Here is a 14,472-nt window from a genome sequence, read left to right as displayed (position 1 = left end):
GTATTTCCTTTGCAACAGACTAGAGCAGATTTAGCAATAAACATTTAGGAGCAGATTAAGAGCTAGAATGCCATTACATATAAGAAGTCGTATCTTTGAAAACTTGTGAAAATTTTTCAGTTCCTAAAAAAGCTTCTTCACAGTTATCTAGTGGTGAGAATTTATTGAGCTGTAACCATGAAGCAATAAATAAGATTTCAGTAATCAGTCAAAAAGGAAAGTCCTAATTTGTCTTGCTGAAGAGACCATATTAGATTTTCCTCATTCCAGATCCTTTGAAAAAAATATAAATAAATAAATAAGCTTCCTGTACTAAGGGCTTATAAAGCACCACACCAAACTTCTGTCTCCTTACAGAATGTAGCAATAGATGGTACCATCTCTGAAATACTGCGGAATTACCTTGATTAATAAAATTGAAAAACAGAACTGAGTGGTGAATTTTAGTGAGTATAATGTGTGCACAATGGTTTGGCAGGAAAACATACAACAGTTGACAAAGATGGAGGAGAAGGAGGAAGATGGGGCAAATAAATGTTGTAGTATTTATACTATTTTCAGTTTTAATAAAATTCCTCATTTTTTTCAAGGCCAGAGATGTAATTCCTCTTTCTAACTACTTCACTCATCCATTTCAGCCATTTTTTACCTGATTACTGAAAAACTAAAATGTCTGAATAGTCACTGCTCTCTCATTTAGTGGACTATAATGTAAATTAAATTAGAAACTCAAAGAAATGTTGCATGTTGAAAAGTCTATATTTTAGGGAAAAACATGAAAAATGATAAAAGTTCTGGTCTCTGTTACCAGTTTCCTATTTGAACTTGAACATACCACTTAACCTCTTTTCCTTTTCTGTTTTATAAAGATAATCCTGTATCTAGTTATTGTGAGAGCAAGTATGAAAGTCTTGAAAATGTTATACAAAATATGAGAGTTAAATATTTGAGCACCTCCAATATATTAGGTATTGAGGATCACTTTAACAGCTAACCATGGTTCATTTCACTATGAATCAGGCTCCAATGACTAATTCAAGAGAAGTAGGCTGTCCTGCCACTTAATAAATACTATCAATACCACCAAATAGCAAAGCCCTAGGCCAGGTAAAACATGCCTCAAAGCCATCTGCAGTCCATTCCACCAGGAATGGGGGTTTGGCCAAAGAGTCAGTTCCATGATTGCCCAAGATTTCTCACCTTTTCATCATAGTACAGAAAGTAGAGGAAATCCAGTTCCAATTTGGTTACTACTTACTGAGACATGACAACATGCTAGAAGTCCCAAAACCCCAATGGATTCTCTAGATGAAATGGTTCCTAACTTCTCACATTCCAACAATAATTCTACTAAAGAGCCCACATGTTAGAAATCAAAAACCCCAGTTTTATTTAGGGGATTCACACATTATCAATATTATAGTATTGGTATTATCAGTAACAAGTATGCCTGCAAAATTTTAGTAACTACTAGGAAAAGCCAATATACCAGCTAGTAGACTTCCATATACCACATATTGAAAACTTTTCTAGATTTTTACAATCAGCATAATCTAGAGTTAGAATAGATGTGTCACCTAAATATATAGGGTTCATGAGGCTTCACCTAAGTCATAAAATATAAATCCAGACTTTATTTCAAGATTACTAGATGCTGTAACACTGCAATCAAAGAGAAACTACATCTCTAGCCTTTAAAATATGAGGAATTTTATTAAAACTGTGAAAATAATATAAATACTACAACATTAACCAGAAATTAAGTATTTCAAAAGTTAAAGTTTTATGACAACTGAATATGTTGGTGCCCAAAACAAGAAAACATAATTAGACATCTTCTTTTGGAAAAAAGAATTATGTATACTGAAATAGAACAGATTTTTAACTGGTTAACATGAAGAAAACAAAGTTGGAACCTCCCCCAACACAATCTTCAGCATTGCTGTCTATATAAATAACCATTCTATTTACTGACCTTATTGTGGCACAGGAAACAAATTAGGAGATAATGCAGCAGTAATAGAACACACAGTTTGTTTCAGTAATTACCTCGATATAGTTTGATGTGGGTTTTATGAATTAGCAAAGGTACATACTTTTAAAAATCATGAATAAGGATAGAGAATTGTAGACATACTACACATTATGATCATTGCTGCATTTGTGTCTCTTTGATTAGCTACAAAGATTAAAGGCTTTTGTCATAGAACACTGTACACTTCAAATCACATCTGATCTTGTAATATGAAATTTAAAATCTCTAATATCAAGCTTTACAATCTACAACTGTAAAATCATAACTACCCATTTAATACAAAAAAAACTGCAAACATTCTATGTTTTTCATATTAGCAAGGGCTGCCTTAAAAAAAAAATTAGTTCTTATTTCATACCTTTACAAAATCTAAGTAGTCCATGTTGGTTCTTTCTCCACCAAGTCTAACAGGAATTAGAATAATAACAGCTTTGTTATCTGTATTATCAGAGGCCATGGAAGCACACTGTTTATCAATTACATCAGAACTGTAAACTGAGAAAAACATAATGAATACGTATTAAATTTTACAAAAATGATTTTCAGAAGCATTTTTAGCCTATGCACATTGGCTGAATTGGCCTAATGCACATTTACCCCTGTACTAGACAGTCATCTGATCTCTGATATCATTATCAAGGTTTCAAGTTTAAAAGTACCTACTGCATTCAGGCTTTCAACAGATATTTATTGAGTAGCTACTACTATACAGCAAAGAGGCTTCAGGGAGTGAGCAAAACAGAGAAAAATCCCTGCCCTCATAGAGTATACACTCTAATATGAGGAAATAGACAACATAGAAGTAAAATATATTATGTCAAATGGCGACAGGTGCTTTGAAGAAAAACAAAGGGAGAAAGAAATGCTGAGGGGTGAGGCAATTTAAAATAAGAGGGTAGGGAAGGCCTTATGAAAACCAACATTTAAGTCAAGATTTAAAGTAAGAAATCAAGAAATACAGGTGTCTGATGAAAGAGCATTCCAGGTAGAAAGATCAGCAAATGCCTTAAGACAAAAGCATGACGAGCATGTTCCAGGAACAAGAGGCCCATTGCCTCTGGTGAGAAGTGAGCAAGGGAACAATAGTAAGAAATGCTGTTAGGAGATAAAGTTACACATTAGGGGTGAATGAAGACAGATGGTGTGAACTCTTCAATGCCATTGTAAAGACTTCAGTTTTTACTTTGAGTGACATGGGAAGCCACTGAAAAGCTTTTAAAGAAAGCAACATCCCGACCTGACTTATACTTTAGCAGTCTGGTTCCAGCGTTGATAAGCTGTAGGGCGTAAGGTCTAAAGCACAGAGAACAGTTAGAAAGTCACTGTGGTAATCCAGCAAGGGAGGACGGTAGCTTGAACAAAAGCAGTAATGTGACGACAGAGAATGGTCATGAGATGGTCATGTGGATGTGGTGAAAGTGATCAGTTTGAAGATAAAAGAATTCAATAATAAAGTACATGTAAAATGTGAGAGAAAAAAAGGAGTCATAGGTGACTTGAATGATTCTAGTTTAAGAAAAGAGAACAAGAGAGCTGTCATTTACAAAGACAATAAACTGCAGAAGGAGAAAATATAAGAGGGAGAATTGGAAATTTAGTTGACATACTAAGCTTGAGATATCTGTTAGACATGAAAGCACAGAAGATGAGTAGGCAGTTAAGTATATAAAAGCCTGGATTTGAGGGGAAATCTGGGATAGACCTATAAATTTGGGTGTTGACAGCATACAGATGATACTGTAAAGCAATAAGACTGGGTGAATTCAAATCCTTGTACACAGAAAAAAAGATGAGGTGCAAAGGTGAACACAACACATCAATTTTAGAAATCAGGAAGATAAGGAAAAACCAGCAAAGGAGACTGAAGGAGTGGAGAAGAAGGTATAAGGGAAACTTGAAGAGCAGTGTTTTGAAAATTAATAAGTAAACAAAATGCTATGAGGAGGAGGAAGTGGTCCACTGAGTCAAATGATGCTGACAGAGTGCAATGTAAAGACTCATCAGTGATCACTGGATTTAGCAACACTGAAGTGTTATGAGCAGTTTTCTTCAAGTGATGGATGTGAAAGCCTAAGTGGAATAGTTCAAGAGAAAATGTGAGGATTTTGTAGAAACAGATATAGACAAACTTTATTTTTGTTCAACAAGAAAATTTTATTTGAAACTTACTTTACACCCACACTCCCTGTCAGTTTAATCAAACTCTTCTGTTTTGCCACAGTTAGCTGACGAACAAATTCTGCCACTTGTGCCCCAGCTCTTCCCTTTAAATTCCAAATTTAGATTATGAGCTATCAATTCTTCTGTTCACCAGTTTCCCTATCTCTCTGTCTAAACCAAAGCTACAAAATACAATAGTTCTTTTCATGTTTCAGTTCTATCATTTTACTTTTTCCAAATCACTCAGTAGTGGCTTACAATTATAAACATTTAAATTCTCTCATTTTTCTGAGGCAGTGCACACATGTCCAACCCTTATCTTTGACTTTTCTCAACTATCACACACTCCAATCAAAGGAGCTTTCCCTTCAGAGACAAATACTACCACAAGTAAGACAAAATAATAATGTTACCACTGGCATATACAATTTCTTCTTTTCAAATGCCTCTTACTCTTCACCTTCATTCAACAACATTTATAGAGGGCTTGATATTTACTTAAGTTTTCTGTCCTGGGGGGTTATAAATGCAAATGATTTCAAAGGATCTGGCTCAATCATTCTGGTGTTTTTCCTCCATTTCCAATATAGGTAAAGGCTATGGAATAGTCTTAATTTCATAACAGTGATTCATAGCTTCCCCCTCCACCTGCTACCTTAACAATCATTGATCTACGAGGAGATAACAGATAATCACAAGGTGATACAAGTGAATTATAAGTCTAATATTTAATAGAGGTATTTCTAAAATATTACAGAGCACAGAAAAATAAGCTAATTCTGCCTAATGGGAGTTGGGAAAGGCTTCACAAAAGGTGTAACCTTTGAGCATGTTCTTAAAGAATGAGTAAAAGTTAACAAGCAGCATTTTAATGATAAAGGACATTCTAAGCAAAGGCAACAATATATGGTATGGTAAAAATTTAATATATGTCCAAGGAATGGTCTGAGGGTTGACAGTACTTTGGTGTATCAGCATGGAAGATAGTATTGGGAGCAGATGCTGGAAATGTGGGACAGATCAAACTGTAAACTACTTTATATGCTTTACATGCTAATAAAATTTGAGACTAGAGTTACTAAACAGTCACAGATTTTTAAATTAAGGAGCATGATCAATTTCTTTTGATCAAGTGGATCAAAAAGAGAAAAGATAGGAAAGTCAAGTTAAAGTCCAGTTAGAGATAAATGTCTGATCTAAATCAATGAGACTAGAGAAGAGAGAACAGAATTCAGGGGCTTTTTAAAAGTATAATTGTTAAGCTTTGGTTGACTGGCTAGATATAAGAAATAACAAAAGAGTCAAGAATGACTATATGGACATTTGGACATGATACTATTAGTGAAGAGAAAATAGCAAGAAAGGGGAAGGTAAAGGGAAATGATAAATTTAGTTTTAACTATGCTGTATTTGAAGTGTTTGTGGACATGTAAGTGGAAATACCTGAAGGGAAGGAGAAAATACAAATTATCTCACTTAGTGTAAGTAGCACTAGAAATGTAGCCCTAAAAATCCTAGTTGTATAGTGCATAGTCCTAACTATTTAAAGCCATGGAAAACAGATGAAATTATAAAGGAATAGAATGTAGAATGAGAGGATAAGAAAATGAATGGAAAGTGAGCCTTCAAAAACACTAATGAGTGCAGATGGACAGAAATTAATAAAATCTGGCTTCACATAACTCCTGACCCTACAATGTACCGAAATATACTATATTAATATCAACTCTCCCTTAAGGATTCTTAATGTCAATGTTAAATAAAAGATCTACATTAAATTACACAAACCATTTATAATGACTAACTTTATGTTAACTAACAACATGTAACACTTAAAGACCAAAGCTGACTGATAATCAATAAAAGCACAAAAGGCAAATTCATAAATTTATTTAAAGACTAATTGTTTAAGTACATCCTTTGGCTTAATTAGAACTCTTAACACAGCAAATTTTATTTGCAAGACTTCCTATTTGAGAAACATAGATAGAACCTGTAAAACTCACACACTCATCTGAAGATGTACAATTTTCATGTTCATATGGCTGTAATCATGGCTATTAGTCTTTCTTAAAAACTAATTAACCTTAACAAAAGCCAAACAAAATGTATGTATATTTGGTAACCATTATTTCCAAACTAGGAACACTACTCAGTTAGGGAAGGATAACCTCAAGTATTTTGTAAATACCCTTATATAAAACATGATTGAAAAGATACTTAATTTTCCCAAAACATTAACATATTTTATCCTGTTAACAGAATTTCTGTAAGAAGTAAATTTAATCACATAAGTTGCATTATTTTGAAAGCACTTTATTTTATTAGGAACTCAATGTCTTTATCCCCAATTAAGTTTCAAAATCACTATAGATACTAGTCATTCAACAGAAGACCTGAAACAATAAAACAAAGCAAAATTCTGCACAACAGTTGAATCTTTATCAGATGATTTGCTGAAGTACTAGTGAGAAACATATAAAGCTGAGAATTTTCCTTCCTTGAAACACATCCACCAATGAGATAGTATCTGGCAGACATGCAGCCCAAGTATATACTTACGTTAAGTTTTCCCAAGTTGTCATTTAAATATTGGAATGTTTTTTATTTTTTTCCAAGTAGCTTGTTCTACTGAACCAAGAATCTCTTTTTTTATTTGAACTTTTTCTATTAGAATATAGTTGATACAGAATATTGGTTTCAGTTGTACACCATAGTAAACTGGTAATAATATACTTACCACAGTAATTGTAGTTAATCCCTATTACTATACCAAGGTATTATAATATTATCAGTTTTATGCTCTGTGCTGTATTTCCATTCCTGTGACATTGTAATTTGAGGTTTATTCCTCTTTATCCCCTTCACCCATCTCACCCATCTCCCCATCCCCCTACCCAACTGAAATTTTTCTTAAGAACTTATTTTAATATTTGAACTAATAATTCTTAGTGTATATTCAATCAAGAAATATTTAACAAGTGCCTACTACATGTAAGGTGCGAAGTAGGAACAAAAATGTGTAAGACATAGTCCCTACCTCCATAATCATTCACAGAATAATTAGGAAAAACTAAATACATATGAAAAGTACGAACATAAATGGGGCTGGGAAAACTATAGACAATCATATGTAAAAGAATAAAATTGGACTATCTCACACCATACACAAAAAAAATTAACTCAAAATCGATCAAAGATTTGAACATAAGACCTGAAACCATAAAACTTCTAAAAGAGAACACAGGTGGCAAGCTTCTTGACATTGGTCTCGGAGATGATTTTTTTGGACTTGAAACCAAAAGCAAATCAACAAAAGCAAAAATAAACAAGTGGGAATACATCAAACTAAAAAGCTTCCACACAGCAAAGTAAATCACCAACAAAATAAAAAGGCACCCTACCAAAAAGAAGAAAATACTTGCAAATCATGTGTCTCATAAGAGATTGGTATTCAAAATATATAAAAAACTCATATAATGCAGTAACAACAACAAAATCCTATTTAAAATTGGGCAAAAGATATGAATACACATTTTTCCAAAGAAGACATTTTCCAAAGCTGGAAAACAGACACATGAAAAGATGCTCAACATCACTAATCATCAAGGAAATGCAAATCAAAACCACAATGAGACACCACCTCACACTTTTAGAATAGCTATAACAAAAAGACAAAAAAATAACAAGTGTTAGCAAGGATGTGGAGAAAAGGGAACAGTTACTGTGGGTAGGAATGTAAATTGGTACAGCCACTATGGAAAACAGTATGGATGTTCCATATAAAATTAAAAATAGAACTACTAAATGATCCAGCAATTCCATTTCTGGATATTTACCTGAAGAAAACAAAAACACTAACTCAAAAAGATATATGCACCCCCATGTTCACTGCAGCATTACTTACAATAGCCAATATATGGAAGAAATTTAAGTGTCCAGTGATGTATGAATGGATATAGAAAATGTAATGAAAAAGTTTTTTTAAGTATGTATGGTGACAGATGTTAACTAGACTTATTGTGACTATTTTTCAATATATACAAATATCAAATATTATGTTGTACACCTGAAACTAATAGTGTTACATGTTAATTATATCTAAATTTTTTAAAGTCTGACCAAATAAACAGATAAAAATTAGAATTACATACTTTCCTCACCTGTACAATCTTGCGCCACATAAATAGTTATTCCTTGTAAATCAGGGTGTCTTGCTTCTTCAACTGCTTTTCTAAGAAAATAACAAGCATCATCCTTTAAAATCCTAACTAACATTTCCAGTTAATAACTAAAGATTTAGCTTAAGGGGAAAGAAAGTCATCATTTTCTTAACTTTCCTCTTTAACCTATAATCTTTTCAAAACTACTTGAATGGAATCAAAACTCAGGTCAATTTCTTCCAACTAGAATGCTACACTAAATTACTCAAAGAACATTAAAATATAAGCTACAAAATATGTGAAAAATTCTAGGGTATAAAGCTGTAAATCCCACCCCCCAAAAAAAGGATTTCTCTCACTCACTCACCTGGCTATATTGAATGTTTTCCAACCAGTGGTATAACAATATGCTTCAAGGTTTGCTTCATATTAACTTACATTACTAACTAGCAGTGAATTACTGTATTATTGTCCTCTGGTACATATGAAACTTTCACACTTCTTTTCATTTATTTAAACAATAGCATGACCTATTTTCCTTCATTCAAAAACCTATATAACCTGAACAAATGGATTTTCTAATCTAAAGTCTTAGAACTGCATAAGTAAAACTGCAAATTGAAAAACACTTCTAAGTGAGTGTAATGTTCTCAATGGTACACATGATATGAAAAACATCACAACAATCTGTAAAAGGAAATTATGCAAACTACTGATATACAAATTGTATAATACAAATTAGAAAAATATCAATATTTTTACTTAACTATATCTTTATAATTTTTTAACTTAACATATCTTATTATGCATGTTTGTATGTGTTAATATAGAAGAAGGATCAGCAAACTATAACCCATAGACCAAATATGACCTCTGCCCTGTTTTTGTACAGCCTACAGGCTAAGAATGGTTTTTATAGCTTTCTAGGGTTGTAAAACCAAAAAAGAAAAGAAAAATGGATAACAGAGCCTTACATGGCCTACAAAGCCTAAAATATTTACTATCAGTCCTTTTATAAAACATTGTGCTCTGATCCCTGGAGTATAGAACATAACATTTTGAAGAAAAGAAACTAGCCTTTTGTGATTATAATTTTATAAATATCATATAAGCTGGACTTGATATTATTATTAACAATCCATTTGATAACATTAGGCAAATACTTTTCAAATGTAAGCATCTTGTCTATAAAATATAAAAGCCTGTTAATATGCAAAATATTTTGTAGTAACTTCAATATATACGATTCTTAATAAATTTAATATGCAAAATATTTTGTAATAACTTCAATATATATACAAATTTACTATAATATACTATACTTGGATGATGTATTAAATATTTGGTATATAATATGGGACACACAACAAATAAGACAACATTTTTAAAAACTTAAGTAATATCCAAATACATGGCACACAAAAAGGTGAGGCATAGTGAAATCTGACTTTTGACTTTTTTTCTAACTACCCTGAATGTCACAGACCCTTTACTTTTACTATGATATAATTATAATATTAATAGTCCCATACATTTACAATTCACAGAATTTGATGTGTGCAAAGAAATGCTGAAAACATCAATTTTAGCTCTTGACATTTCATTACACTATCAGTACGTTACAGCCCCCAGGTTACACTAGCAAAAAAAAAAACTATAATGTTATGCATGTTCCAAGGTTGAAGAGTTGTTAGTTTTTAGAACATTTCAATAAGGTGGTCTAATGAAAACCTGGTTGGAGAGAGATCTTGAATATCTATACCTACAAACAAAAGAAGAAATATTTGTCAGTAGATAAATTAAATGTAACTACAGTCACAGTATGTCTTATTTTTTCCCTATTAGCAAATGAAAGCTCCTTTAAGAATATTCTCATTCAGTTAGTTTCAATTACATGTATGTGCACTGCAAAAATATGTATATAAGCCTGATGACCTCTGCCATAAGGTGAAAGATTTTAAAACAATTTTACCTTAATATGTGAGCAACCACAGCTGGTCCATACCAATCTCCAGCTTTTTTCCCAGACGTCTTTCCATATTCTATTAGTTGATGTAAACCAAAGAGAGCCGAGGGGGAATCACCAAACCAAGAGATGATTTTCCTGTGATAAATTTCATTTCTCACTTCATGATCATCAGAGTATCTCCCGACTGTTTCCTTCTGAGAAATTGTTGAGATTTTGAGTTCTCTTTCTCCTGAAAGTGATGCTTCAAATGATGCAGTAAATTTTTTTACAGTGTTGGAAGTCCATGATTCAGAGTCCGAATTTTCAATGTTCAAAGCATCAGGCCAGGTCCAAGCTATAGTAGTTGCAAAGCAAGGTGTTCAGATCTTTCAAATAGTTAGACTTTTAACACTTCTACTAAAATGAGTATGCAGCATTTAAAGTCATATGGGTTACTGAACTAAAATGGTGAACTCAGAAATAAAAAAATTTATAGACACAGAAAGTAGACTAATGTGTACATAGAATGAGAAGGGATATTGGGAATGAATACTATAGCTATGAGGTTTCTTTTGAGGGTGATGAAAATGTCCTAAAATTAGATTATGGTGATGGCTGCAGAGTTCCGTAAATATACTAAAAACCACTGAATTGTTCGCTTCAAATGAGTGAACTTATGGTATGTAGACTGTATCTCAATAACACTGCTTAAAAAAAACACACGATCAGAAGTACATCAATACATCAATGATATTTACTTTTGAGTAGTAATATTACTCTCTGGACTTTTCTGTAGTTTCTAAAATTTCTAAAATGAGAATACTTTACATATAATCAGGAAAAAAATACCAAAATGAAAGACAAAAAGAGAAAAAATAGTAAATCAGTTACAAATGGACAATTCTAGATTATGTTTTTCTTTCTTTTTTTTTCTTTTCTTTGACAGTGCTGGGATGGAATAAAGACTTCTGTATTCCATTACCAGTACTGTTTGTCACATATTCAGTCTTGACTATGCAGAGGCACAATAAACATATTCACTAACATTCATAGTATTTATTAGAGAATAACTTTATAAATAGATTTTGTTTTGGTTATGTGTTATAATAGAAGTCTAACCATGTAAATCTTAAAATTCTTTTCAAATATGTTTTTCTCATATAGTCCTTTCAGAATAATTTAATCATTGTTTATAAAGTAATATCAATTCTCTAGTAAATGGAAAGCTAATACATGAAGCCCCTTTAATGATCAAAGATCCCAAAAAAATCAACTATATCCACTACTTCACTGATTTTAATAACAAGACAGTCCCTAAACATATATATATATATAATTTTAAGTTAACAAAATGAGTCACACCTTCAGAGACCTAGTCAGGACTGTGAAAAATATTCCAATCCTTGCCCAGGATTGCACAGGACTATAAATAAATAATCCCAGAAAAATTTTTAATTCTTTTTCCTTGCATTATCCACACCACTCTTGAAGAAACATTCTCTATAAATGATCTCATCAATAATCTCTAAAGAAAAGTTACTGAATATTATTACACTATATTGCAGGGATATTGTCTAACACTTTAAAAACTATTATAATACTCGGTAATAAACAGATATGATGGCCTAAAATGGCAAACTAAAATCCCCCTACAAATGTACATATTATAAAAACTGGACTAATAGAAATGGTTAGAAAGGTACACAACAGAAAACAATTAGATATATATGTTAAGCATCAATGATACTTATAAAGATAAAAACAATTTTAAAGCATTACTGATATGCAGAGAGAAACCAGTGTAAAATGTCTTAAGATTTAAATAATGTAAAATATTAACTATCTGCTTAGTCACTGCTCAACTGACCTGCCCAGGCAATTGAACTGGATATAAAACAGAGTTCAATAAAAAACAACTAAATAACAACAACAAAAATCCAAAGCCTACTAAAAATTGAACTAACTTAACTCATAGTGGTAGTCAAGAATACAAGGTACCTTTAACTTTTATTTTTTAAAGGGGAATCATGATGAAAATTTACATGTAAGTTGTAACTGGCCCAGTTCAATAAAGATATAATATGCTGGATTTCTTATGACTTTAGAAGATGTGAAGGAGTAAAGAATTTAACCTTGGAATTATGTGCAGTTTGCAAGCTGGACTTTCAATTAAAAACAAACACATGAAAAACAGACTTGATTTACCTCTACCAAGAAAGTATAGTATCAGTCCTTGAGCCAATAGCATCTGGCCAGTTCTTAATGTACAGCCCCAACCACAGTCTGTTGTCAAAGCTGAGCCTTCTATTTGAGGAAATCCTTCCCTGTAGGTCAGCCATATTCTTGAAATGAAATCTTTACGAAATTCTTCTACATTTCCCGCAATTACATGATCTTCTATTGTACACCCTGATCTTGCAGGTAACAGTTTATTTTCATCTACAAAACAAAAATATAAACTGTAATCTAAATATATGCAAAGAAATGTCAATAATGTATTATACTGCCACTACTGTCCCTAAAATATGGAGGATTTTTTTCAATTTAAAGGAAGATAAATTTACTCTGCCTAATCAGGCTACTGTGAAACTCAAACAGAATGAATGCTGAAATGTTTTGTACATGATAACACTAATATATGGTATTATCAGTAATACTGTTATTAATAATAATATCCTATATTCCAAATATAATAAACTCTTATAAGGGGATAAGATAAATACTTCCTTTGCCTCATTCGGCTCAGGATATAGATATTAGTATTCTCTGAAATGAGATTTGCAAAGAAAATATCACAATTTGTCAATATATGAAAATGAATATAACACATAAACTAGTTCTTAAAATCAAATAAACTGTGCACATTGTATTTGCTATCATGAATATTTATACCCAAATTACAAAAACAAACCTAATAAGCTTAGAGTGAAGATATAAAATTCTTAAATAGGTAATTATCCCTTCATGGTGAAATATAATCTTAATAAATTGTTGCTACTCACATATATCATTTTTAAAGGTTTTTCCAAATTTGATTATCTCTAACACAATTTCTATATGAAAACTGTGGTCACTGTTTGCCAAATAATTTACAAAACACTCAGTGTTCAGCACTTATGAGTGCTCAAATGAACTAACATTCCTTGACTACTCCCAGAGAGAAAGTCTTGTTCATAATTACAATCTCATGCAGCACAGTGCCTACACAGGTAGATCCTAATAAATGTTGGTTGGTTTGGGTGAATGGATGCTGTCCCACCAACTTCTAGCTGGTTTTGCTTCAGTGAGAAATTTTATGTCATTATCTCTGTATATAATATGTCATCTTTTTCTTGACTGCTTTTAAGATTTTTTTCTTTATCATTAGTGTGGAACAATATAGTTATGATATGCATTGGTGTAGTTTTCTTCATGTTTCTTGTGCCTGGGTTTTGTTGAGCTTCTTGGACCTGTTGGTTCATAGATTTCATTAAATTTGAATTGTCTCAGACATTTTGTCTTCAAATATTTTTCTGTCCACCCCCTCTCTTTTCTCTCCTTCTGAGTCTCCAATTACACATATGTTACATGGATGAAATTGTGCACAGTTCACTGATGCTCTTTTATTCTTATTTTTAAACTTTTTCCTTTCTATGTTTTATTTTGGATAGTTCCTATTGCTATGTCCTCAAATTTGCCAGTCTTACAGTCTTTTCCACAGCAACGTCTAATCTTCTGTAGATTCCAGTCAGTATATTTTTCATCTTGAATGTTGTAGTTTATATATCTAGGAGCTCCATTTCTTTTAAAAAACTGCTCCTTGTTTCTTACCTTTTTGAGCATATGTACTATAGTTGTAATAAACATTTTAACACCCTTGTTTGCTAATTTGAGCATTTGTGTCAGTCTGGTTCAGTTGTGTTTAATTGAGTATTATTTTGGCTTGTGTTTTCCTGCCTCTTTGCATGCTTATTACTAAGCATTGATTAGTTGCCTTAATTGACTGCCAGACATTTTGTTATTTACCTTGTTGGGTGCTGGATATTTTTGTATTCTTGTGAGTGTTGCTTTGTATGACTATGCCACAATTTATCCATTTTATTTTTGGTGGGTATTAGGATAGTTTTAAATTTGGGGCAATTGTTAAGGCCCTGGCTGTGACTATTCTAGTGCTTTGGTGGACTAAT

At 32.1% G+C, this 14,472-nt stretch overlaps 1 protein-coding gene across 6 annotated transcripts in view; it reads right to left on the bottom strand.

Annotated features, from left to right (window-relative positions):
- ATG4C (autophagy related 4C cysteine peptidase) overlaps positions 1-14,472 on the bottom strand; it is a 112,464-nt gene that overhangs the window by 29,261 nt on the left and 68,731 nt on the right. For 5 of the 6 annotated variants that reach the window (XM_037024350.2, XM_037024351.2, XM_073234060.1 and 2 more), the window contains 4 exons: positions 12,512-12,745; positions 10,331-10,661; positions 8,350-8,429; positions 2,394-2,530 (listed from right to left, as the gene is read on the bottom strand). In XM_037024350.2, coding sequence (XP_036880245.1) covers positions 2,394-2,530; positions 8,350-8,429; positions 10,331-10,661; positions 12,512-12,745 — 782 coding nt within the window. The remainder of the gene's footprint in view (positions 1-2,393; positions 2,531-8,349; positions 8,430-10,330; positions 10,662-12,511; positions 12,746-14,472) is intronic. The other variant, XM_037024353.2, reaches the window with a different exon arrangement.

This window comes from Manis javanica, chromosome 4 (genome assembly GCF_040802235.1).
Source record: "Manis javanica isolate MJ-LG chromosome 4, MJ_LKY, whole genome shotgun sequence".
NCBI classification, from domain to species: Eukaryota; Metazoa; Chordata; class Mammalia; order Pholidota; family Manidae; genus Manis; species Manis javanica.
The sequence above is the reverse complement of the archived record's forward strand: the minus strand, read 5'-3'. Positions and strand labels throughout refer to the sequence as shown.